Raw genomic sequence first — 27,660 nt, 5'->3', positions numbered from 1 at the left:
TAAGGAGACCAAAACTGTACACAGTACTCCAGGTGTGGCGTCATCAAGGCCCTATATAATTGCAGTATAATCCAAAGCCTTGTACAATTGTAGCAAGACTTCTTTACTCTTATACTCCAATCCTTTTGTAATAAAGGCTAACATACCATTTGCTTTCCTAATTGCTTGCTGTACCTGCAGGTTAACTTTCTGTTGTCATGTACAAGGGCACCCAGGTCCCTCTGAATACCAACATTTCCCAGTCTCTCACCATTTGAAAAATATTCTGCTTTTCTATTTTTCATACTAAAGTGGATAACTTCTCTTTTCTCTTCACAGAACCTCAGTGCATGCTCTGTGCCACCTTCTGCTTCCTGCATTACAATCAACGTTGCACAGGTTAATTGCAGACCCCACACCCATTCTCCTGCACTATCCAATTTAACGCCCAATTGGTTCAGATTTTTAAGGTGAATGGAACAGTAAATCATGAATTTGATAGGGTTTTAACTATCGCCCCTTAGAAGATCAAACAAGTGAGTAAGATGTGCGTACTTGCTCCTCCCAGTGGTAAAGGCAGTGAGGAGCCGAACTAAACAGGTCAGAAGTTCCCAGCTGCAATAGCTGATGAGTTGCACACATGAAACTTTTCTTCCGTTTACAGAAGTTATTCTATGATGGTAATTTTTGATAAATTATAATAGCTATTACAATTTATATATTATAATGATGCTGTGCATTTCCAGCATTTTCTGGTTTGTGCTTGCTGAGATTGCTATCTCGTCTTGGCACCCTGGCACTGGGGAGGAGAAAATTAGCCGGGGTTCCTACTTTTGATCTCTATCCGGTGACTCCTGCTGGATAAGTGGGCTCAGCTGTGATGGCCCCGGGTCAAACAATCTGTTGACCCATTCACTGTCGAGACTAACACACACAGAATGGGTAATTGGAAGACCTGTGCCCGAGGAACAGTAACCCCGGTGGCAGTCCTCACAAGGGGAGAAACTTGCCAACAAACTGAACATTACTGCCACTAGGTGCACCAGAGCAGCCCAGATACTGGTGCCCCTCGCACTGATTCCGACTCTTCCCCAAGCACCTAGTCTTTGCTTGGTTACCCCATACAGCATGAAGCGTGTCAGGGAAGACTGATTGATATGAAGTCATGCTCCTTCAGTTTGTGGCGCAGTGTAGTTGGAGCTCCTCTTCACCATGCCTCGAGCCCACCACCCCCTTCCATTCTTTCTGATGCTTATAACAAAGGGAACCCCTGTTCACAGCAATGCATGAATCATATAGGGAAGCGAAGCACTGCAGGGCTTGAAGGAAGTCTTCAGCGTAACACGCAGATTCCCCACGCCCCCCTCTTCCCACCCACAGCACTGCAACGTACTGACTGCAACAATGAAAAAGCAGTGGAAATTTACCCTTTTTAGATTGTTTGTTCTAATTTTGTCCTCTTCTCTCTAGACTTATGGTGGGGCTAATTCCACAAGTGGCCATTCTTCAGGTGAGCTGGAAGTTTTGGCACATACTGAGCCCATGAGCCCTCGAACTGGCTGAGATCAGTACATGTGGGACCATGTGGTCTATGTGTGGCCTGGTAAACTGGCTGGTGCCTTGAAGAAAAAGCCACTGTGGTGTGGTGGTTGGGGGGGGGGGGGGGGGAGCTTAGTTCTTATATATGCCGTGGCTCAGTTGGTAGCACACTCACCTCTAAGTCAGAAGGTTCTGAGTTCAAGTCCCACTCCAGGGACTTGAGCACAAAAATCTAAGCTGACACTCCAGTGCAGTACCGAGGGAGTGCTGCACTATCAGAGGTGCCGTCTTTTGGATGAGACGTTAAACCGAGGCCCCGTCTGCCCTCTCAGGTGGACATAATAGATCCCATGGCACTATTTCGAAGACGAGCAGGGGAGTTATCCCCAGCGTCCTGGCAAAAAATGTATCCCTCAATCAACATAACAAAAACAGATTATCTGGTCATTATCACAATGCTGTTTGTGGGAGCTTGCTGTGCACAAAATGGCTGCCGCGTTTCCCACATTACAACAGTGACTACACTTCAAAAAGTACTTCATTGGCTGTAAAGCACTTTGGGACATCCAGTGGTCTTGAAAGATGTTGTATAAATGCAAGTCTTTCTTTTTATATTTTCTCCAGCATTTTTTTAAATTATTGAGGAATGCAAGTGACAAGCTGAGGCCTACAGTGCGTTAAGCTTGAAAAGAGCAGGAAAGTTGATGAGAACGATCAGGAATACTGATTAGGCGATTCCAGGCTTGGGATTTGAAAGCCTACACATGGTTGAAGAAAAGACTAAAGGAAATAAGCAGTTCAACAGTTTGGACCTGGGAAAGAATGAACTAGAGTAGGAATCAGCATGATGAGTCTTCATTTTAACACAGAAAGCATGCAGGGAGGAAGGAAAGCAAGCAGGATGGAGAGCTTACAGGCACAAGGGGGAAAACTTCAGAGCAGACAAGTTGCAATGGTAAGAGAGAGGCTGGAGGCAGATTTTAAACCTTGGGCGGTGGAGGAAAATGGGCTGGAGAACATAAGAAATAGGAGCAGGAATAGGCCACTCGGCCCCTCGAGCCTGCTCCGCCATTCAATAAGATCATGGCTGATCTCGGGCTCAAAGCCACTGCCCAGCCCGCTCCCCATAACCCTTCACTCGCTTATCTTGCAAAAATCTGTCTATCTCCACTTTAAATGTATTTAATGACCCAGAAATTCCTCCTCATCTCAGTTCTAAAAGGGCAACCCTTTATTCTGAGACTGTGCCCCCGAGTTCTAGATTTCCCCACGAGGGGACACATCCTCTCTGCATCTACCTTGTCGAGCCCCCTCAGTATCTTATATGTTTCAATAAGATCACCTCTCATTCTTCTAAATTCCAATGCGTATAGGCCCAGCCTGCTCAACCTTTCTTCATAAGTCAACCCCCTCATCTCAGGAATCAACCGTGTGAATCGTCTCTGAACTGCCTCCAATGCAAGTATATCCTTCCTTAAATAAGGAGAACAAAACTGTAAGCAGTACTCAAGGTGTGGTCTCACCAATACCTTGTACAGTTGTCGCACGACTTCCCTGCTTCTATACTCCAACCCCCTTGAAATAAAGGACAACATTCCATTGGCCAATGGAGCTCCAATGGAAAAGAAAATGAGCAGGGTGTACATAGGGCAGCAGATCCACTACTGTTGTGTATGTACCTTTAAGAGAATAACTGGTCTCAGACTGCAGTACCGGCAGTGACCACCCCTGTATAAAAGGCGCTAGAGAGCCTCTGTTGTTTTAGTTTCGTTTATGCCTTTCACCAGTAAAGACTTGTTTGTTTCTCTCCTGCTAGTCCGTGTCTCAATCATTCACGGACTTAACACTGGCGACGAGTTAGAAACGAACTTACCTGCAACTCAGCAGCAGCTCCGACGACGTGTTGAAGGTCAGAGCCAGAAGAAAGAAGAAAAAAAAAAAATAGGCCATTGAAACTCGAGAAACGGGCGTCGACCGTCAATCATCGATTTCAAAACTTGCAGGTGAGACTGCCCAGAGCCAGGCTGGGTTCCTCGGTCCGTGGTTTCCCAGCTAATCGGGCTGGTGGCAGGTAGTGCTCTGATCCTTCCTGGGCTGCAAAGGGGCCGGGAAGCAAGGAGAGAGAGGGTGGAGCATACAGGGCGCGGCCGGTGTTTCGAAGCTGGGCAGCGTTCGGACCTCAGAAGAGGGAGGGAAGTGTTCCAGAGGGTCCGCTCCACGACGGGAAAATAATAAAAGAAAAAGAATACGCGCAAGAAACCGTGGAAAGCAGCGCTAACAACAGCGGGGAAGAAGGCAAAGCGCGGGAGGCGCCATTTTAGATTTGCAAGATGCCGAAGACTGGCAGTATCACTGCTTTTGATAATACATTAGAGGACTGGACCACGTATGTGGAAAGAGTCGAGGTATATTTCGAGGCAAATGAAATAGCGGAGGGGAAAAAGGCATCAATATTGCTAAACGTAATGGGCGCTAGAACGTACGGCCTATTGAGGGATCTGATTACTCCAGCCAAACCGAAGGCGAAGAGTTTTAACGAAATTGTTGCTGTTCTACAGGAGCACTTAAACCCTGCACCGCTGTTAATAGCAGAAAGATTTAATTTCCACAGGAGAACTCAGCACAAAGAGGAGAGCAATGCTGAGTATCTTACGGAACTACACAAGCTATCAAAGCACTGCCAGTTCGGAGCAGGACTGGCAGATACCTTACGGGACAAATTTGTCTGTGGACTCCTGAGTGAAGGAACACAGAAGAAGTTACTCGCAGAAAAAGAGCTGACGCTAGATAAGGCTTTCAGCGTGGCAGTATCGTATGAAGCAGCAGCCAGGGGAGCTGCAGAAATTCAACAAAAACCACAGGAATACGGCACCCACGAAATGACACGGGGATTTGCAAAATGTTATCGCTGCGGCAGAACTAACCATGACCAGAAGGACTGCTGGTCCAAAGACAAAATATGCAGACAATGCGGGAAGATTGGACACATTGCACGAGTTTGTAGGTCTGGGAAGAAGACCAGCGACAACAAAAAGGCAACTAAAGAACCATACAAGAAAGTACAAAAGATGACGGACAGTAGTTCAGAAGACCAGATGAGCGATAGTGAATCAGAGAACAGGAGATTAAGCTGTCTCAAACTTCACAATGTAATCGCAAAAGAGGATCACTGAACCATTTGGGTCACCCTCACGATAGCAGGGTCCCAAGTTAAAATGGAATTGGATACAGGATCAGCTCTAACCGTCATGAATCGATGAGACTACGAGCGGCTATTTTCACACATACCCTTGAGAGAGACATCCATCGTCTTGACGACGTATACGGGGCAAAAAGTATACCCCAGAGGAAAAATAAGGGTGCCTGTCGAATACAATAGCAAGAAAATACGGAAATTGTATCTCTACATACTGCCAAATGGTGGACCACCGTTATGGGGACGGGAATGGATCAGGAAGATAAACTTAGATTGGCATTCCATTCATGCAATGACGGTGGACGGTAAAAAAGATGAAGACGTCACTCCTGGACGATTGTCAACAATCTTAGCTAACGCCAAAGAGGTATTTCAACAAGAACTGGGCACGCTTAAAGGCGTAACCGCCTCGTTAAAAATAGAAGAGAATGCAGTTCCCAAGTTTTTCAAAGTGAGACCGGTACCATATGCAATTCGTCCAGCCGTCGAGGCAGAGCTGGAGAATCTGGAGAAGGCGGGCGTGTTGTCTAAGGTCGACTGGAGCGAGTGGGCGACACCCATCGTTCCTGTCATGAAGAAAACGTTAAGCAATAAGTCCGGAGAGCCAAGGAAGATTCGCATCTGTGGGGATTTCAAGTTGACGGTGAACACTGTCCTTCACACAGTACAATATCCTCTTCTAAGGATAGAAGACATCTTCGCCTCACTGTCTGGAGGGAAGCGTTTTACAAAAATTGACCTAGCACAAGCATATTTGCAGATGGAGGTTGAAGAGTCCTCTAGGAAGTATCTCACGATAAACACTCACAAAGGTCTTTACCAGTATCATCGATTGGTATTCGGTGTAGCATCAGCTCCGGCGATATGGCAAAGAGCGATGGAACAAGTCCTGCAAGGGATTCCGGGGACTCAGTGTTACTTGGCCGACATCCTTGTAACAGGTGAAGATGACAGTGAACACCTTAACAACCTAGAACAGGTGCTCACTAGACTACGGGAACATGGGCTGCGAGCCAACCGCCCCAAGTGCGAATTTTTTAAGAAACAGATATCGTATTGTGGCCACGTGATTGATGAAGAGGGGTTACATAAGTCCCCTGACAAAATTGAAGTGGTTGTTAAGGCCCCAGCGCCTGAAAATGTGTCGCAACTGAGGTCATTCCTCGGGTTGGTGAATTACTATCATAAGTTTTTGCCGAAATTGTCGACAATTCTGCATCCACTAAACGCCCTGCTACGAACTGGGGTAGCATGGAAATGGAGCGATGATTGTAAACGTGCTTTTCAGAAGAGTAAGGACTTAATCACTTCGAAGGAAGTATTGGCTCACTACAACCCAGCACTGCCAATCAGGCTGGCGTGTGATGCGTCTCCCTACGGCATTGGGGCGGTACTGTCACATAAATTCCTTGATGGTTTGGAGAGGCCGATAGCTTTTGCGTCACGCTCGTTAACTTCTGCCGAGCGTAACTACGCTCAGATTGACAGAGAGGCCCTCAGCCTAGTGTGGGGGGTGAAGAAGTTCAATCACTATCTGCACGGTCAAAAATTTACTCTACTAACCGATCATCAACCTCTTGTCTCCATTTTCAACCCTCAGAAGGGCGTACCGATAATGACAGCACAACGGCTGCAGAGATGGTCCCTTTTCCTAGGGGCACACCAATATGACATCGAGTACAGGGGAACTAAACAGCATGGAAATGCTGATGGATTGTCACGTCTACCGTTGCCGACGGTGGAAGAAGACGACCTTGCAGTGGATCCAATGGAGTTATTCCACTCGACCATAGTCGAATGTCTCCCTGTGACGAATGCAAACATAGAAAAGGAAACACGGAATGACCCGACACTATCACGGGTCTATGATTTAACGGTGAAGGGATGGCCAGCACATGGCGAACCACTGCTGCCAGCATTTTCGCCAAGAAGAGAACAGCTGTCAGTGTGCAGAGGAACCTTGATGTGTGGATCCAGAGTAGTAATTCCACCTAAGTTGACAGATAGAGTGCTCAATGAGCTTCATGAGGGTCATCTGGGTGGGGTAAAAATGAAGAGTTTAGCCAGAGCGTTTGTGTGGTGGCCGGGAATCGATAGAGAAATCAAAGAGATGACCAAGAGCTGTGCAGGATGCCAGAAGGTCCAAAACGCCCCACCACAAGCTCCTCTGCATCCATGGGAGTGGCCCTCATCTCCATGGCAACGGGTGCACATTGATTTTGCTGGTCCCTTCATGAACTCAATGTTTTTAATTGCGGTGGATGCACATTCAAAGTGGCCAGAGGTAATAAAAATGTCCTCAACCACCACGGAAAAAACTATTGCAGTTTTACGAACCATATTCGCCAGGAATGGGCTGCCTGAACAGATTTGCTCTGACAATGGACCACAGTTTGTGTCTGAAGAGTTCCGGAGGTTCTTAAAGAACAATGGTGTTAAGCATTACACATCTGCCCCATATCATCCAGCCACTAATGGATTGGCCGAGAGGTTTGTCCAAACATTCAAGAAGGCTATCAAGGCAATGTGTAATGAAGATATACCCCTACAACACAAGGTGGACAACTTCTTGTTTGCCTACCGGAATGCGACACATGCGGTTACCAACCAAACTCCAGCCATGATGTTCTTCAATCGAAGACTACGATGCCGCTTGGATTTGGTTATGCCAAACGTCCGAAGAGATGTGGAGAACAGGCAGTTTCAGAATATGAATGAAAGGCCGACCAGGAGTTTTAAGATAGGTCAACCAGTTTTGGCCCGGGACTGCCGCACTGAGAAATGGCAGCCAGGAACGATTTGTACACGACAAGGACCTCTCATGTATACCGTGGACGTTGGGGAGAGCATTGTAAGACGCCATGCTGACCAGATTCTAGAGTCACTGGAAAATGTCAACTCCACACCACGATCTGATACACCTGGTAATGAAATCGACGTTCCAATTGCAGCTACCGCAGAACCGGTAATATTGGAAGATGAACCAAACAACGACATTGATTCCGACTCAACATTGCCAGAAGAACCTGATACTCCAAAGAGGCATTATCCAGACAGAATCAGGAAGCCTCCTCAAAGACTGAACTTATAATTGCTTAAACTTAACCAATGTATCTAGCAACAGTAATTGTGATTGTAATTCGTTATCATTAGTTGTTAAATGAATGTTATGTACTGTTTATCTAAAAGGGGAGGAATTGTTGTGTATGTACCTTTAAGAGAATAACTGGTCTCAGACTGCAGTACCCACCCCTGTATAAAAGGCGCTAGAGAGCCTCTGTTGTTTTAGTTTCGTTTATGCCTTTCACCAGTAAAGACTTGTTTGTTTCTCTCCTGCTAGTCCGTGTCTCAATCATTCACGAACTTAACAACTACTACCCATTTTCTGCCACCGCCGAAAGTTAAAATCAGCCCTTAGAGGCAAAGACACTGATCACCCATCAGATGACATCTTTTTCCAGCAGCCTGTACAGGAGTGTGATAGAATAGCCTTCCCAAATACCAGAGCAGTATTCAAATGTTGGACAGGCTAGGGCTTTATAAAGAGTTATTAAGAGAACATAAATCAGAGACCAATCCAAATGAACTCACCATTTCTTAGTCTTCAGCTTCAGGTCAACACTCTGTTCCTAAGAGAGATTATGAGGAGGCAAAGTTACTCGTGCTATTTAAACTATCAAAATGGCTGTAACAGAATGGTATATTCCGCCCTTCTCTCGCTTACCCTCTTTTTCTCCTCTCTTCCTGTCCCTCTTCACAACTGGCCTGGTGACTGATTTCGGAGTCCTTTTTCCTTTAGGTTTCTTTTACATCAAATGTATGTGAGATGAGTATTTGAGACTGAGGGTAATAAGCACTGTCCCAGGTGTTACTCTGCCATGTCCTAGGGAAGTGCTATGTGTGGCCAAGAAATGCAACCTTCCAGAAGAACTGGCTTGGGCTCTTCCCAGCGAGTACAATTACTGCCCGAAGAGAAGGATTTTCAGTCACCTTCCCGCTCAACCCCGCCCCCGCCCCTGCCCCCCCCCCCCCCAGAACCCGTGCACAGTGGGGGGGGGAAAAAGAGGATTGGAAAGACAGGAACGAAGATTACAGGGATCAGTGCTAACTTGAGATCAAATATTCCATGGAGCTGTTGGGGGAGGTATTATTTCTAAAGGATAAGTGGTCAGAGATAAATAATGTAGACGTGAAGATGGATTGATATCCTGGAGCTTTATTTTATTTCCTTTGAGTATCAGTATTTTTGCAGAAGTTTCTCTTACAAGTTTAGGCAGGGGCCGTGATGGGTAGATTGTGTGTGGTCTGTGGAAGGGGCAGGCTTCTCAAGTCAAATAATCCTATACTCCTTCCTTGCTTTTTCAAGCATCACAACATTCTTCCAAAAGGCCTGCAATAACTGTTCACTGCTTCTTTCCTCTCCCCATACGGTTGAGATGCATTTTATTTCTTTTGTTCCCTGCACCACATACCATTCCCCAGTCAGTATGTTGGGCACACAACACATGCCAAACCTGAAGCATCTAATGGGGAATGCAGGGACAACAGGGGATGTTAACTCCACTTTTCTGCTCTTTCCTCTGGAGAAATGCTTGGTCTCACCTCCCCATTTCCCTCAGGGACATGGAATTGGGAGCTCATTGTGTTGGGAAATTAGGAGAAAGCTCTTGTCTGAGCGTTTGGATTAGCACTGTTATCAGTGCACGAAGAAGCCTCATTGCAGGCTTGTGTTTGTGAGATTGTTGCTGATGTGTTCATTTTAACTGGTCAATTGCAAACTGTAATTGCAGTCAAGAAGAGCTCAATTGGCTCACTCACCCTCACACACAGAGTGGACAAATGGACTTGGGAAGTGTGGTCCAGTTTATTTTGATTCAGAAGGCACGACATTCAGGTTTCCATGAAATGTGAAGCTGAAGTCAAGGCCATTCTGCTAAAGATTAGATGGCCCTTCAACCACTTGACTTCCAATACATACACCTCATACCTCCTCCTCTGCCCTGCAGAGTCAAAGCATAGATTCACCCTTCTCCTCACTCAGGGACATTCTCCAAGATGAACAATGGACCTCATTCTCCTACAACATTAGAATCATAGAATCTTACAGCACAGAAGGGGGCCATTCGTCCCGTTGTGCCTGTGCTAGCTCTTTGAAAGAGCTATCCAATTTACATTAGCAGCTGTGGTATTTAAAAAAAATATTAAAACAAACATTGTACAACCGATGCTTGCTGTCCACTATTATTGAAGTGAACTGATGGGGAGATGTTGAAATTGTACAGAGAAGCACGGCATACATCTGTTTATTTTAAATAAAGGAGGCCAGGTTAATTTTAGTCCAAAGTGAATTGAATTAGGACAATTTCTGAAAGTCAGCAGGCAAGACTGAGATCAAGACATTCAGCTCACACTGGATTTTCAATAACCATGCTATTGTGGGAGTATAAGAGTTGTAAGAACTCTACTCAGATGCAGTTCAAGCTACTGTTGATCTCAGTACTTGGTAGTTATGTGCAGACTGCCCACTGATATATAAATTAACTGATTGGGAATGTCCTGCTGGTAGTCAAACCAAGAATAAGAGCTGACCAATGGCTTTAAACACTGCTCACCTGGCCAAGGGGCAACGTCACATCCACGATCTTTCCAACAGGAAGCTGATACAGGGGCTGGGACCCTGAACCCACCACGGAGGTTTCCTTCATCGTATCAAATTGCATATCGTCCTGTAACAAATGGACAGGTGTTTTTAAAAGGAGTTCTCATGTTGAAGCTACAAGTGCACTGTTTATCAGCGTCATTCCTGCTATATGGAAAACTTTCAGACCTATTTATTAGTGTCCAAAAAAAAATCCCTCCTTTAAACAGCAGGAGCGGAGAGCCAGACCAGCAGAGTACTTTAAACAGAGCGGGAGTGGAGAGCCAGAGCAGCAGAGTACTTTAAACAGAGCGGGAGTGGAGAGCCAGATCAGCAGAGTACTTTAAACAGAGCGGGAGCAGAGAGCCAGACCGGCAGAGTACTTTAAACAGAGCGCGAGTGGAGAGCCAGATCAGCAGAGTACTTTAAACAGAGCGCGAGTGGAGAGCCAGACCGGCAGAGTACTTTAAACAGAGCGCGAGTGGAGAGCCAGACCGGCAGAGTACTTTAAACAGAGCGGGAGCAGAGAGCCAGAGTACTTTAAACAGAGCGGGAGCAGAGAGCCAGAGCGGCAGAGTACTCCAGCCTCAAATAATCCCTGTCCCGAGTTCCAATGGGCAACAAGCTGATCCTCCTTGGCGACTTTAGCGCCAGAGTTGGAAAGGACACAGACCTCTGGGGAGGTGTGATCGGCAGAGGGGGGGGCGGGGGTGGGGTAGGGAAAGCCAACTCCAACAGTACCCTCCTCCTGTCGAAATGCTTAGAACATGGCCTTGTCATAACCAACACCTTGTTCCGTCAGAGAGACAAGTACAAGGCTTCATGGCAGCACCCTCGCTCCAAGCACTGGCATCTGCTGGACGACGTCATCGTCCGAGCGAGGGACCGTAAGGACGTCCGCATTACCCGCACCATGACAGGAGCTGATGACTGCTGGACAGACCACCGCCTAATCCGCTCTGTCATCTCCATCAATGTAGCCCCAAAACAGCGGCGGCAACAGAAACAATGCCGCAGGAAAATTAACGCTGGAGCACTCAAAGACCCCGCTAAGGAAGCCCTATTCAGCCTGCACCTCACAAACAACCTGACGACTCCCAGTGATGCAGAAACAGAGTGTGTCCACAGCGCCTGGTCTGCACTCAAGGCCTCCATAATCAGCACCTGTGAAGAGACGCTCGGTCACTCGACCAGGAAACACCAAGTCTGGTTCGACAAGAATGACCAGGAGATCCGGGAGCTAATAAGCTGCAAGCGCAAGGCATTCCTGATCTGGAAACAGCAACAGAACTCGAGAGCAAGAAAGCAGCTCTACAGAAGCCTGAAGGCCGAGGTCCAACAAAAAACTCGCGACCTAAAGAACAGATGGCGGGTGGAGAAAGCGCAGGAGATCCAGCAGCTAGCCGACAACCACGACGTGCGTGGATTCTTTAGCGCAGTCGAGACCGCCTACGGCCCAAGTACCCAAGGCCCTACCCCACTGCGGGCCAAGAACGGAGAGGTACTCATCAAGGACAGAGAGGCAGTCAGTGCCCGCTGGAAGGAGCACTTCGAAGATCTCCTTAACCGCGACTCTGTCTTCGACGAGAGTGTCCTCAACCCCATCCTACAGCATGATACCCGCCACCATCTCAGCACAACCCCAGCCCGGCATGAGGTTGAAAAGGCCATCTGACAACTGAAGAACAACAAGGCCTCAGGAGCAGATGGAATCCCCGCCGAGGCACTAAAGCATGGCGGAGAAGCACTACTGGCGCGAATTCATGAACTCATTTCTCTTATCTGGAAGGAGGAGAGCATGCCAGGGGATCTCAGAGATGCCGTAATTGTGACCATCTTCAAGAAAGGTGACAAGTCCGATTGCGGTAATTACAGAGGAGTTTCCCTGCTGTCTGCCACAGGGAAAGTCATCGCATGAATCCTCCTCAATCGCCTCCTCCCAGTAGCCGAAGAGCTCCTCCCAGAGTCGCAATGCGGATTCCGCCCACTAAGGGGCACAATGGACATGGTCTTCACCGCACGTCAATTACAAGAGAAATGCAGGGAACAGCACCAACCGCTGTACATGGCCTTCTTTGATCTCACAAAGGCCTTTGACACTATCAATCGTGAGGGATTATGGAGTGTCCTCCTCAAATTCAGCTGCCCTCAAAAGTTTGCCACCATCCTCCGCCTGCTTCACGACGACATGCAAGCCGTGATCCTGACCAACGGTTCCACCACAGACCCAATTCACATATGAATCGGGGTCAAACAAGGCTGTGTCATCGCACCAACGCTCTTCCTTGCTGCAATGCTCCATCTCACCCTCAGTAAGCTCCCCACTGGAGTGGAGCTAATTTACAGAACAAACGGGAAACTGTTCAACCTCCGTCACCTCCAGTCCAGATCCAAGGTCGTCCCATCCTCTGTCGTCGAATTACAATATGCAGACGACGCTTGCGTCTGCGCTCACTCAGAGGTCAAACTCCAAACCACTGTCAACACCTTCACTGAAGCGTACGAGAGCATGGGCCTTACACTAAACATCCGTAAAACAAAGGTCCTCTACCAACCTGCCCCCGCCACACAGTACTGCCCCCCGATTATCAAAGTCCAGGACAAGGCCTTGGACAACGTGGACCACTTTCCATACCTCGGGAATCTACTGTCAACAAGGGCAGACGTCGACGACTAAGTCCAACACCGCCTTCAGTGTGCCAGTGCAGCCTTCGGTCGCCTGAGGAAGAGAGTGTTTGAAGACCAGGACCTCAAACCCGGCACTAAGCTCATGGTCTACAGAGCAGCAGTGCTACCCGCCCTGCTGTATGCCTCAGAGACATGGACCATGTACAGCAGGCACCTCAAAGCACAGGAGAGGTACCACCAACGCTGCCTCCGCAAGATCCTGCAAATCCATTAGCAGGATAGGTGCACCAACGTCAGTGTTCTTGCTCAGGCCAACATCCCCAGCATCGAAGCTTTGACCACGCTCAATCAGCTCCGATAGATGGGTCACATTGTCCGCATGCTCGATACGAGACTCCCAAAACAAGCGCTCTACTCGGAGCTCTGGCACGGCAAGAGAGCCCCAGGTGGGCAGAGGAAACGCTTCAAGGACACCCTCAAAGCCTCCTTGAAAAAGTGTAACATCCCCATCGACACCTGGGAATCCCTGGCCCAAGACCATACAAAGTGGAGGAGAAGCATCTGGAAAGGCGTCGAACACCTCGACTCTCTTCGCCGGGAGCAAGCGGAAGCCAAGCGCAAACAGCAGAAGGAGCGCACGTCAACCCAAGCACCCCACCCACTCGCCCCTTCAACCACCGTCTGCCCCACCTGTGACCCACATTGGACTCATCAGTCAGCTGCGAACTAATTTTTAATGTGGAAGCAAGTCATCCTCGGTTCCAAGGGACTGCCTAAGAAGAGAAGACTTTAAACAGAGCGGGAGCGGAGAGCCAGAGCGGCCAAGTACTTTAAACAGAGCGGGAGCAGAGAGCTAGAGCGGCAGAGTACTTTAAACAGAGCAGGAGCGGAGAGCCAGAGCGGCCAAGTACTTTAAACAGAGCGGGAGCAGAGAGCTAGAGCGGCAGAGTACTTTAACAGAGCGGGAGCGGAGAGCCAGAGCACTTTAAACAGAGCGGGAACGGAAAGGGAGGATGTTCTTGAGGGGACAAGGGCAGAATCCTTTTGGTTAGAGCTGAGGAACAAAAAGGGTATGATCCTGCCATTGGGGATATTCTACAGGCCTCCAAATAGTGAGAGGGAGGTAGAGGAGCATATCTGCAGGGAAATTGCAGAGACATGCAAGAGCTATAGAGTGGTGATATTGCGGGACTTTAATTACCCAAATATCGATTGAGGATAATGCTACGGAGTAAAGGGAGAGGGGGAGGAATTTCTGAAATGTGGTCAGGAGAATTTCCTTGACCAATATGTTCTTGGCCCAACTAGGAAGGAGGCATTGCTGGATCTAGTGCTGGGGAATGAGGTGGGCCAGGTCGACCAAGTGTCTGTGGGAGAACACTTGGGTATGAGTGATAATCGTATCATAAGACTTAGATTTGCAATGGAGAGGAGCAAGGAACAATCTAGAGTGGAACTTCTAAACTGGAAAAGGGCTAACTTCAATGGGATACGAAAGGATCTTGCCAGGGTAAAATGGAACCAAAGACTGACAGGAAAAACTGTATCGGAACAATGTGTGATCTTTAAGGAGGAGATGTTCCAAGTACAGGCTAGGTACATTCCAACAAGAAGGAAAGGTAAGGGAACCAAAGCAAGGGCTCCTTGGATGACGAGGGAGATAAAGAAGGTGATGAAACAAAAAAAGAGGATGTATGATGAATGTCAGGTGAATTCTTCAAGGGAGAACCAGACCAAATACAATAAGTTGAGAGGGGAAGTGAAGGTGAAAATAAGATTGGCAGAGAGAGAATATGAGAGTAGAATGGCGGTTAACATAAAAGGGAACCCAAAAATCTTCTACTGGCATGTAAACAGTAAGTGGGTAGTAAGAGGTGGTGTGGGGCCTATTAGGGACAAAGAAGGTGCTATATGCTTAGAGTCACAGGACAAGGCTAGAATGCTCAATGAGTACTTTGTATCGGTGTTTACTAAGGAGGTGGATGCTGACAAAATATTGGTAGCAGTGGAAAAGATAGAAGCAATGGATGGGTTGAAAATTGATCGACAGGATGTACTAGAAAGGCTGGGTATGCTTAGAGTGGATAAGTCGCCTGGTCCAGATGGCTTGCATCCCAGGTTGCTAAAGGTAGTGGGGGAGGAGATAGAGAAGGGCTTGACATAATTTTCCAATCTTCCCTAGATGCGGGGGAGGTGCCTGAGGATTGGAAAATGGCAAATGTGACACCATTGTTCAAGAAAGGGTGTAAGGACAATCCTAGTAACTACAGTTTAACATCAGTGGTGGGTCAAGTTTTAGAAACAATAATCAAGAAAAAATTAACGGGCGCTTGGAGAGGTTTAAGCTAATTAAGGAGAGCCAACACGGATTTGTAAAAGGCAGCTCGTGTTTGACTAATCTAATTGATTTTTTTGATGAAGTAACAGGGAGGGTTGATGAAGGGAATGCAATGGATGTTGTCTACATGGATTTTAGGAAGGCGTTTGACAAAGTACGACATAGAAGGCTGGTTAACAAAATTGAGGCTCATGGAATAGGTGGGTCAGTGGCAGCTTGGATAAGGAAATGGCTTAAGGACAGAAAACGAGTTGTGGTAAATGGCTGTTTTTCAGACTGGAGGATGGTAGGTAGTGGTGTTCCCCAAGGGTCAGTGCTGGGGCCACTGCTTTTTTTGATGTATATAAATGACTTGGATATTGGAATACAAAGTACAATTTCTAAATGTGCCGATGACACCAAACTTGGGGGTGTGGCAAACAGTGAGGATACCAATCGACTGCAACAGGACATAGAAAGACTAGCAGAATGGGCAGACAAGTGGCAGATGGAATTTAAGAGAGAGAAATGTGAGGTGATGCATTTTGGCAGAAGGAACAGGGAGAGGCAATATACACTTAATGGCACAGTTTTAAAGAGAGTGTGCAGGGACAGAGGAACCTGGGAGTTAAATGTGCATAGGTCCCTGAAGCTGGCGGGACATATTCAGAGGCTGGTTAGCAAAGCATATGGGACCTTGGGCTTCATAAATAGAGGTATTGAGTACAAAAGTAGAGAAGTTATGCTGAACCATTATAAAGCGCTGGTTAGGCCACAACTGGAGTATTGCGTCCAGTTCTGGTCACCACACTTTAGGAAAGTTGTGAAGGCACTTCAGAGGGTGCAGAGGAGATTTACCAGAATGGTTCCAGGGATGGGGGATCTTAGCTACAAGGACAGGTTGGAGAAGCTGGATTTGTTTTCATTAGAGCAAAGGAGGTTGAGGGGTGATTTGCTAGAGGTGTACAAGATTATGACGGGTTTCGATAGGCTATACGGGGAAAGGCTGTTCCCACTAGTTGATGGTACAAGGACTAGGGGACAGAGGTTTAAGGTCTTGGGCATGAGATACAGGGGGGATGTGAGGAATAACTTTTTTATGCAGCGAGTGGTGAGGACCTGGAACTCGCTGCCGACGGAAGTGGTGGAAGCGGAGACACTCAATGTTTTCAAGGGGAGACTGGATAGGCACTTGAGGGAAAGAAACTTGCAGGGCTCCAGGGATAGAGCAGAGGAATGGGACTGAGTGGATTGTTCTACAGAGAGCCAGCACAGACTCGATGGGCCAAATGGTCTCCTTCTGTGCCGTTATGACTCCCCCCCCCCCCCACCCCCACCCTAACGGTATTGATCCTTTGCTGAGGTGGGGTTCTATGGACAATCAGTCCAGTAGGTCATTCATGTATGAGCCCCATCAGTCAAGGCCAGCAGGCTGAGGTGGAGAGGTGGGTGGGGGCGGGGAGAAGAGACAGGGACAGGAGGGAGCAACATAATTGAGGACAACTAATCTTATCGTCAGATGATATTCATAAATATGTCCTTTCCATCACAAGGATGTGGTCAGGAGTGGCATCCCTGTCCCCAACCCCTCGGTGCTGAGCTAATTGAAGTGCTCCACTGTTGGTTCAGCCAACTCACCATTAAGTGAGGTCAAACCTGCACTGTAAAGTTGAAATATTCATTGCATAAACTAGTTGTACAATCAGGACAGCTCTTTCATCTTCCTCCACTGGGTAAGTAAACTATCAAATCAAAATAGCTTTCCAATAGTGTGCTCTAGTTTATCTACAGGAGCTGACAATGAGGCCTCCAGCCCTTATAGAATCACAGAATGATACAGCACAGAAGGAAGCCACTGTGCCTCTTTGAGAGAGCTCTCCAATTAGTCCCACTCCCCTGCTCTTTCCCCATAGCCCTGCAAATTTTCCCCCTTCAAGTATTTATCCAATTCCCTTTTGAAAGTTATTATTGAATCTGCTTCCACCGCCCTATCAGGCAATGCATTCCAGATCATAATAACATGCTGTGTAAAATTTGTTTACAAAACTTCCTTGCTTTTGTACTCTATGTCTCTATCTATAAAGACAAGGATCCTGTTTGCCTTTTTAACAGCCTTCTCAACTTGTCCTGCCACCTTCAAAGATTTGTGTACGTACACCCCCAGGTCTCTCTGTTCCTGTACCCCCTTTAAAATTGTACCATTTAGTTCATATTGCCTCTCCTCATTCTTCCTATTAAAATGAATCACTTCACATTTCTCTGCGTTAAATGTCATCTGCCATCTGTCTGCCCATTTCACCAGTCTGTCTCTGTCCTCTTAGTCTGTTACTATCCTCCTCACTGTTTACTACATATCCAAGTTTTGTGTCATCTGCAAACTTTGAAATTATGCCCTGTATACCCAAGTTCAGGTTATTAATATATATCAAAAAGAGCAGTCCTAATACCGACCCCTGGGAAACACTACTGTATACCTCCCTCCAGACTGAGAAACAACTGTGCACCACGACTCTCTGCTTTCTGTCCCATAGCGAATTTTGCATCCATATAGCCACTGCCCCTTTATCCCATGGGTGTCAATTTTGCCAACAGGTCTATTATGTGGTACTTTATCAAACGCATTTTGAAAGTCCATAGACTCATCAACCACACTACCCTCATCAACCCTCTCCATTATTTCATCAAAGAGCTCATTCAAGTTAGTCAAATACGATTTGCCTTGAACAAACATGCTGGCTTAAATTTATTAACCCATATTTTTCCAAGTGACAATTAACTTTGTCCCGGATTATTGTCTCTAAAGTTCCTCAACCACCGACATTAGGCTGACTGGCCTGCAGTTGCTGGGTTTATCCCTCTGCTCATTTTTAAACAAGGGTGTAACATTTGCAATCCTCCAGTCCTCTGGCACCACTCCCATATCCAAGGAGCATTGCAAGATTGCGGCCAGAGTCTCTGCAATTTCCACCCTTGCTTCTCTCGGCAACCTAGGATGCATCCCATCCAGACTGAGTGACATTTCTACTTTGAGCGCCGTCAACCTTTTAAGTACCTCCTCTTTATAACATAAGGAACATAAGAAATAGGAGCAGGAGTAGGCCAATCGGCCCCTCGAGCCTGCTCCGCCATTCAATAAGATCATGGCTGATCTGATCCTAACCGCCAATCTACTATCACAGAACCATCTCCTGAATCTAACAGAATTAGACACACGAAATAGGAGCAGGATCAGGCTACACGGCCCCTGGGCCCGCTCCGCTACCCACAGGGCCATGACCGATCCGAACCTAGACTCATGTCCAAATTCCTGCCCGCTCCCCGTAACCCTTAATTCCCTTTACTTCTAGGAAACTGTCTATTTCTGTTTTAAATTTATGTAATGATGTAGCTTCTACAGCTTTTTGGGGCAGCATATTCCATGGACCTACCACCCTCTGAGTGAAGTAGTTCCTCCTCATCTCAGTTTTGAAAGAGCAGCCCCTTATTCTAAAACTATGCCCCCTAGTTCTAGTTTCACCCATCATCGGGAACATCCTCCCCGCATCCACCCGATCCAACCCCTTCACAATCTTATATGTTTCAATAAGATCGCCTCTCATTCTTCTGACCTCCAATGAGTAGAGTCCCAATCTACTCAACCTCTCCTCATATGTCCATCCCCTCATCCCCGGGATTAACCGAGTGAACCTTCTTTGTACTGACTGGAGAGCAAGTATGTCTTTTCTTAAGTATGGACACCAAAACTGTATGCAGTATTCCAGGTGTGGTCTCACCAATACCTTGTACAACTGAAGCAATACCTCCCTATTTTTATACTCTATCCCCCTAGCAATGAAAGCCAACATTCCATTGGCCTTCTTAATCACTTGCTGCACCTGCATACTGACCTTTTGAGTTTCGTGCACCAGGACCCCCAGATCCCTTTGTACTTCAGTACTTTCCAGTTTCTTGCCATTAAGATAATAACTTGCTCTACGATTTTTCCTGCCAAAGTGCATAACCTCACACTTTCCAGTATTGTATTCCATCTGCCAAATCTCTGCCCACTTACTTAGCCTGTCTATGTCCCCTTGCAGGTTTTTTATGTCCTCCTCACTCACTACTTTCCCTCCCATCTTAGTGTCATCTGCAAACTTTGATATGTTATACTCGGTCCCCTCCTCCAAATCGTTAATATAGATTGTAAAGAGTTGGGGACCCAGCACTGACCCCTGTGGAACACCACTAGTTACTGATTGCCAGTCCGAGAATGAACCATTTATCCCAACTCTCTGCCTTCTGTTAGATAGCCAATCCTCTATCCATGCCAGAATATTACCCCCAATCCTGTGATTTTTTATCTTAAGTAATAATCTTTTGTGTGGCACCTTGTCCAATGCCTTTTGGAAGTCTAAATACACTACGTCCACTGGTTCCCCTTTATCCACCCTATATGTTACTTCCTCAAAGAACTCCAGCAAATTTGTCAAACATGACTTCCCCTTCATAAGACCATGCTGACTTTGTCCTATTAAATTATGATTATCCAAATGTCCTGTTACTGTCTCCTTAATAATGGACTCCAATATTTTACCTGCCACAGATGTTAGGCTAACCGGTCTATAGTTTCCAGCCTTCTGTCTACTGCCCTTTTTAAATAAGGGCGTTACATTAGCAGTTTTCCAGTCTGCCGGGACCTTTGCTGAGTCCAGGGAGTTTTGGAAAATTATTACCAATGCATCCACAATCCCTACCGCCACTTCCCTCAAGACCCTAGGATGTAAGCCATCAGGCCCAGGTGATTTATCCGCCTTGAGTCCCATTATTTTATCGAGTACCACTTCCTTAGTGATTTTGATCGTGTTTAGCTCCTCCCCCCCCTATAGCCCCCTGTTTGTCCAGTGTTGGGATATTCTTAGTGTCTTCTACTGTAAAGACTGATACAAAATATTCATTCAGTGTTTTTGCCATCTCCATATTTCCCACCATTAATTTCCCGGTCTCATCCTCTAAGGGACCAACATTTACTTTAGCCACCCTTTTTCTTTTTATATAACTATAAAAACTCTTACTATCTGTTTTTATATTTTTTGCTAATTTACTTTCATAATCTATCTTCCCTTTCTTAATCAATCTTTTTGTTATTTTTTGCTGTCTTTTAAAGTTTTCCCAATCCTCTATCCTCCCACTAGATTTGGCTACCTTATATGCCCTTGTTTTTAGTCGAATACTATCCTTAATTTCTTTACTTAGCCACGGATGGCTGTCTTTTCTTTTACACCCTTTTCTTCTCAGTGGAATATATTTTTTTGGAAGTTGTAAAATAACTCCTTAAATGTACACCACTGATCATGTATCGTCTTACCCTTTAATCTATTTTCCCAATCCACTCTACTCAATTCCGCTCTCATACCTTCATAGTCTCCTTTATTCAAGCTTAGCACGCTTGTTTGAGATCCAACCTTCTCACCCTGTAATTGAATGTGGAATTCAACCATGTTATGGTCACTCATTCCAAGGGGATCCTTTACTAGGACATTTTTAATTAATCCTGTCTCGTTACACAGGACCAGATCTAAGGTTGCTTGCCCCCTGGTCGGTTCAGTTACATACTGCTCAAGAAACCCATCCCTAATACACTCAATGAACTCATCCTCAAGGCAGCCCTGCCCAATTTGATTTGTCCAATTAATATGATAGTTAAAATCCCCTATAATTATAGATGTTCCCTTATTACAAGCCTCAACTATTTCCTGATTGAAACTCCGTCCAACAGAGTTGCCACTGTTCGGAGGCCTATAGACTACGCCCACGTGTTTTTTTCCCCTTATTATTCCTTACCTCCACCCAAACTGTTTCATTATCCTGATCTTTTGACCCAATATCATTTCTCTGTATTACAGTGATTCCTTCCTTTATTAACATAGCCACCCCACCTCCCCTTCCTTCCTGCCTGTCCTTCCTGATCGTTAAATAACCTGGTATGTTTAATTCTCAGGCATTGTCACCCTGCAGCCATGTTTCTGTAATGGCCACAAGATCATACCCATATGTAGTTATTTGTGCCATTAACTCGTCTATTTTGTTACAAATGCTACGTGCATTCAGATAGAGAACTTTCAAATATGTTTTGTGACACTTAGTTCCTGCTTTTGCCCTTTTTATTACTTTACCTTTTACTCCATACCTTCTGCCCCTTCCTGACACGCTCTGGTTTTTAATTTCCCCACTGCTACCTAAGTCTATGACCTTCTCTGTTGTCATTTTTATTATTTGCTCTCTAGGAACCTCCCCCCACTAGTTAGTTTAAAGCCCTCTCTACAGCCCTAGTTATATGATCCGCCAGGACTCTAGTCCCAGCACTGGCCAAGTGAAGCCCGTCCCAACGGAACAGCTCCCTCCTGCCCCAGTACTGGTGCCAGTGTCCCAGGAAGCAAAACCCATTTCTCACACACCAGTCTTTGAGCCACGCATTTAACTCTCTAATTTTATTTGTCCTAGCCAAATTCGCTCGTGGCTCAGAGATCTATTTTTAACCTGTCCAATTTTTCTACTGCTTCCTCCTTTACTGTGACATTGTCAGCATCCTCTTCTCTAGTGAAGACAGATGCAAGGTACTCATTTAGAACCTCAGCCATGCCCTCTGCCTCCACAAGAAGATCTCCTTTTTGGTCCTTAATCTGCCCTACCCTTCTTTTGACTACCCTTTCACTACTTCTTTCCAGATAAAAGAGCTCTACCTGTCCAGTCTTTTCTGATAGTGGCACCCTCTTAGTTCTGGTATCATCCTTGGAAATCATGTTTGCATTTTCTCCAGTGCTTCTGTATCCTTTTTGTAATATGGAGATGAGAACTGTGCACAGTACTCTGAGACTGGTCGAACCAAGGTTCTATATAAATGTAACATAACTTATCTGGTTTTCAATTCTATTCCTCCAGAAATGAACACCAGGGCTTTGTTTGCATTTTTTAATGACTTTGATGACCTGCGTTGCTACTTTTAATGATTTGTGAACCTGTACCCCCTTTGCCTCTTGTGTTACACTTTTGTTATTGTTACCCTTGGTAGCCTTGTCTTGCTGTGCCCTGATCAGTCTCATGAACTCCCTGATTACTCCAAAGTCTGAAAAGGCAGGTATTGAAAATGAAGTAAGTGGGAATCAGCGGAAATATTTTATAATGGACATGTAATTGATAAAGGCAATTGAATAAATACTTGAAGGGAAGAAAACTGCAGGACTATGGGGAAAGGGCAGTGGAGTGGAACTAACCGGTAGCTCTTTAAAGAGCTAGCACAGACACAATGGGCTGAATGGCTTCCTTCTGTGCTGTAGGATTCTATGTTGCCACAGTGTGGTACACACTCACATCCTTCACTTCCATAGTTCCTGATCTCAGCAAGTTGTGTTAGGGGAGAGAAGGGATGTCACCCTAAGCCGCTCTTGTGCATTTCCTGATAGCTGGCTTGCAGTGGCGTTGGAGGGATTCAGGCAACCGGTTACGTGGTACTAAGTGTTGGGGCCTAAGAGAGAGAGATCAGAGTATTTTCTAAATGGCAGAAATGGGAACTGCAGAGGAGCAGAGAGATTTAGGGTCCAAGTACAGAAATCACTAAAAGCTAGTGGACAGGAACAAAAACAAGGCTAAGGCTAATGGAATGTTGGCCTTTGTCTCAAGAGGGCTGGAATACCGAGAGGTGGAAGTTGTGCTCCAGTTATAGAAAGCTCTGGTTAGACCCCAGCTGGAGCACTGCCTTCAGTTCTGGGCATCGCACCTCAGGAAGGATATACTGGCCTTGGAGAGGGTGCAGCGCAGAGTCACCAGAATGATACTGGGGCTAAGTGCATTAAATTATAAGGACAGGTTGCATAGTCTAAGCTTGTATTCCCTTGAATATAGACGATTAAGGGGTGATCTAATTGAGGTATTTAAGATAATTAAAGGATTTGATAGGGTAGATAAACTATTTCCTCTGGTGGGGAAGTCCAGAACAAGAGGGTATAATCTTAAAATTAGAGCTGGCAGTTTAAGGGTGATGTCAGGAAGCACTTCTCCCCAGAAAGCTGTTGAGGCTGGAGGTTAATTGAAAATTTAAAAACTGAGATTGATAGATTTCTGTTAGGCAAGGGTATTAAGGGTTACAGAACCAAGGCAGGGAGATGGAGTTAAGATATAGATCAGCCATGATCTAACTGAATGTCAGAACAGGTTCAAGGGGCTGAATGGCCTCCTTCTGTTCCTATGTGGATGCCTTGTGGCCCAAGCATGTTTTAGGCACAAGAGAAACCTACTGGAGGTGAAGAAGAGAAAGGAACTCTTCACAAAAACAGGGCCCCATGCCAGTGCAATGGAAATCAGATATTTCTGATTATTCTACATCTCACTACCCACACTTTCTCATCAGTAGCACTCCCCACACGCGCTTCCCACACTCTCATCACCAGCGCTTCCCACATTCTCATCACCAGTGCTCCACACTCTCATCAGTAGCATACTCCATGTTCTCATCAATTGCCGCCCCATCAGTCTACTCTCAAACATCAGCAGAGAGATGGAAGGGGTTCTCAACAGTGCTATCAAGTGGCACTTTACTCACTAGTAGCCTGCTCAGTTTGGGTTCTACCAGGACCACTCGGCTCCAGATTTCAATACAGTCTTGGTCCAAACATGCACAAAGGAGCTGAATTCCAGAGATGAGGCGAGGGTGACTGCCCTTGACATTAAGACAGCATCTGACCGAATGCGGCACCAAGGACTCCCTATTAAAACTGAAGTCAATGGGGGTCAGTGGGAAATCTCTCCAGAGGCAGTAGTCATACCTAGCACAAGGGAAGATGGTTATGGTTGTTGGAAGCCAAGCATCTCATTCCCATGGACATCGCTGAAGGAGTTCCTCAGGGCAGCATTCAAAGCCCAACCACCTTCAGCTGCTTCATCAATGACCTTCCTTCCATCACAAGGTCAGAAGTGGGGCTGTCCGCTGACGATTGCACAGGGTCTAGTTCCATTCGCAATTCCTCAGATAATGAAGCAGTCCACGCCCACATGCAGCAAGACCTGGACAACATCCAGGCTTGGGCTGATAAGTTGCAAGTAACATTCACGCCACACAAGTGCCAGGCAATGACCGTCTCCAACAAGAGAATCTAACCACCTCTCCATAACATTCAATGACATTACCATCACCAAACCCACCATCAACATCCTGTGGAGTCACCACTGACCAGAAACTCAACTGGACCAGCCAAATAAATGCTGTGGCTACTACAGCAGGTCAGAGGCTAGGTATTCTGCGGTGAGTGGCTCATCTCCTGACTCCCCAAAGCCTCTCCACTACCTACAAGGCACAAGTCAGTGTTTTGATTTCTTTTTGGGTTCAATAAAGACTCATTTCTGAAAGAGAATGTTGTTTAATCTAAAGTCTTGTTCAAGATTTTCTACAGCTTTTTACAGAACACACTATGCTGTGATGCATCTAGAAAGAAACTGAAAGTAAAACTCCTCTGGACTGCTTGTCTCTCACATGACCTCTGCTGGTCAGGCACAAGTAATCAAAAACACAGACAAATATGCTGTAAGGCATAAGTAATCAAACACAGACAAATATCATCACTATTTGCTGATATCATTACAGTCAGCAGTATGATGGAATACACTCCTATTGCCTGAATGGGTGCAACTGCAACAACATTCAAGAAGCGCAACACCATCCAGGACAAAGCAGCCTGCTTGATCGACAGCCCATCCATCACCTTAAACATCTACTCCCTCCACCACCGATGTACCGTGGCTGCATTGCTTACTCCCTACAGGATGCACTACAGCAACTCATTTAAAGAAATATTCCAAAATTCTCAACAATTGTACATTCCATTGAGAAATAAAAACGCCATGGGAAAAGTGATCTAAAAGTGGATAACTAAAGAAGTTAAGGGCGGTATCAGATTAAAAGAAGAGGCCTATAATGCTACAAAGAATAGTAGTAAGACTGAGGACTGGGAGAGCTTTAAAAACCAGCAAACGATGACCCCCCAAAAAAATGATAAAAAGGGGAAAACAGAATATGAGAGTAAACTAGCAAAAAATATAAACAGATTGTAAGAGCTTCTACAAGTATGTAAAAACAAAGAGAATAGCAAAAGTAAGCATTGGTCCCTTAGAGGCTGAGACAGGAGAAATTATAATAGGGAATACGGAAATGACAGACTTTAAACAAATATTTTGTATCTGTTTTCACAGAAGACGATACAAAAAGCATACCAAAATAATGGGGAACCATGAGGCTAATGAGAGTGAGGAACTTAAAGTAATTAAAATCAGTAGAGAAAAAGTACTTGAGAAACTAACGGGAATAAAAGCAGACAAAGCCCCTGCACCGGATGGCCTACATCCGAGGGTTGTAAAAGAGGTGGCTGCAGAGATAGTGGATGCATTGGTTGTGATCTTTCAAAATTCCCTAGATTCTAGAACAGTGCTATTCAAGAAAGAAGGGAGAGAGAAAATGGGGAACTACTGGTCAGTTAGCCTGACATCAGTCATCAGGAAAATGCTGGAATCCATTCAGGGCACTTAGAAAATCATAATATGATTAGGCAGAGGCAACATGGTTTTATGAAAGGGAAATCGTGTTTCACAAATTTATTAGAGTTTTTGAGGATGTTGTGGCGGAGCCACCAGGGGATTCAGGACAATTGTTTATAATTCCTTTAACAGCAATGTAGTGCAACCGGGGGCTGCACCTTTAATGTATCTGTTAACTCTACTATGGCTTCTTTCCTTTACTCCGCGTGATGACATCATGCCGCCCGTCACGTGATCCCCCAACGGCGGGAAGAACGTGATGACGTCAGTGCTCGGAACCTTTTAGCAGTTCTAGAGAGGCTTTCAACCAGACCAAACCTATTTGCATTGTATCCAGCAGTTTACTGTTTAACTTCGTTTGTTCATTAAATTTTATTGTTTTTGATTCTCTGCGTCGATCTCAATTCTTCAGCTAGGAACCTCCGTTCCTACATTGGTGACCCCGATTTCTTCGAACAATTTTCGTTGAAGTTACATCATGGACACGAACGCCGTCACCCTCAAACTGCCGCAATTTTGAGAGCAACAACCAGCCACGTGGTTTTTCCAGGCGGAAGCCCAATTTGCAATCCGGGGAGTAATAGCGGATTCGACCCGTTATTATTACGTGGTCTCCGCCCTCGACAGCGCCACGGCCTCGCAGGTCGTCACCTTCCTCGGGAGTCCTCTGGACGATGGCAAGTACGAAGCTTTAAAAACACGGTTACTGCAGGTTTTCGGTCTGTCCAAGTCGTAGCGCGCTCGCAGACTTATCTCCATACCCGGCCTCGGGGACTCAAAGCCATCAGAGCTCTTGAGCCAGATGCTCACGCTCTTGGGCTCGGAATCGGAATGTTTTCTGTTCTGGGAGTGGTTTCTCTGCCAGTTGCCAGGGCCAGTACAGACGGCCTTGGCCAATTCCGCGATCACGGACTGTGCTGAACTCGCTGCAGAAGCGGATAAAATTTTCACCGTCACGCAACAATGTTGTGCGGCCACGAGGCGCCCATCCCCCACAAGAGCGAAGCCGACTCCTCCGCCAGCAGGCTGGTGTGCATACCACGCTCGTTTTGGCGTGAAAGCCCGATGCTGCCGTCCTCCCTGCAGTTTTTCCTCAAAAAATAAACCTACCTCAACCCAGCGGTTTCTGAGCAGGGCGACAGGGCCCGAGGGACACACCGGAGTTGCGATGGCCGTCGGTTCCGCAGGGAAACTCCTTTATATCACAGACTCCCCGTCAGGTCGGCGTTTTCTCTGTGATACTGGCTCCCAGTGCAGTATCCTACCAGCGTCGAAGCTCGATCTTCAATCCGGCGGTCACGGTCCCTCCCTCGAGGCAGCCAATGGTGCTGCCATCCGCACATTCGGAAAGCGTATGGTCCAGTTGCGTTTTGGCGGCCAGCATTTCGTTTGGGAGTTCATCACGGCAAAAGTCTCACAGGCCATCCTGGGGGCAGATTTTTTTTGCGCCAATGGTTTTCTCGTCGACATCCGGCACTGCCGGTTAATCAACGTGGCCATCTTTCATTCGGTCCCCTGCCACCGCAGCACTGCTGTGTCTTGGTCAGTTGCCTGTGCAGTCCCATCTCCAGATGAGTTCTCTCATCTTCTCGGTGAGTTTCCGGAGCTCACCAGGCCCACTTTTTCTTCTTCAGTCGCGAGGCACGGTGTGGCGCACCACATTACCACGACAGGATCCCCAGTTTATGTACGGGCTCGAAGGCTGGAACCCGATAAACTCACAGCCACAAAGGCGGAGTTCCATACCATGGAGCGCCTGGGAATTATTCGACGATCGAATAGTCCTTGGTCTTCACCATTACA

At 46.4% G+C, this 27,660-nt stretch overlaps 1 protein-coding gene across 1 annotated transcript in view; it reads right to left on the bottom strand.

Annotated features, from left to right (window-relative positions):
* Positions 1-27,660, bottom strand: part of LOC147109670 (cytosolic phospholipase A2 zeta-like) — a 193,610-nt gene that overhangs the window by 68,601 nt on the left and 97,349 nt on the right. Inside the window, exons 9-10 of the mRNA XM_086003756.1 lie at positions 10,327-10,440; positions 8,306-8,343 (exon numbers count right to left, since the gene is read on the bottom strand). Of these exons, the coding sequence (XP_085859882.1) occupies positions 8,306-8,343; positions 10,327-10,440 (152 nt within the window). The remainder of the gene's footprint in view (positions 1-8,305; positions 8,344-10,326; positions 10,441-27,660) is intronic.

The sequence above is a fragment of the Somniosus microcephalus genome, chromosome 12 (genome assembly GCF_052327205.1).
Source record: "Somniosus microcephalus isolate GS21.2 chromosome 12, FLI_Smic_1.0, whole genome shotgun sequence".
NCBI classification, from domain to species: Eukaryota; Metazoa; Chordata; class Chondrichthyes; order Squaliformes; family Somniosidae; genus Somniosus; species Somniosus microcephalus.
Note: the sequence above shows the minus strand (reverse complement) of the source record. Positions and strands in the feature narration are given on the sequence as shown.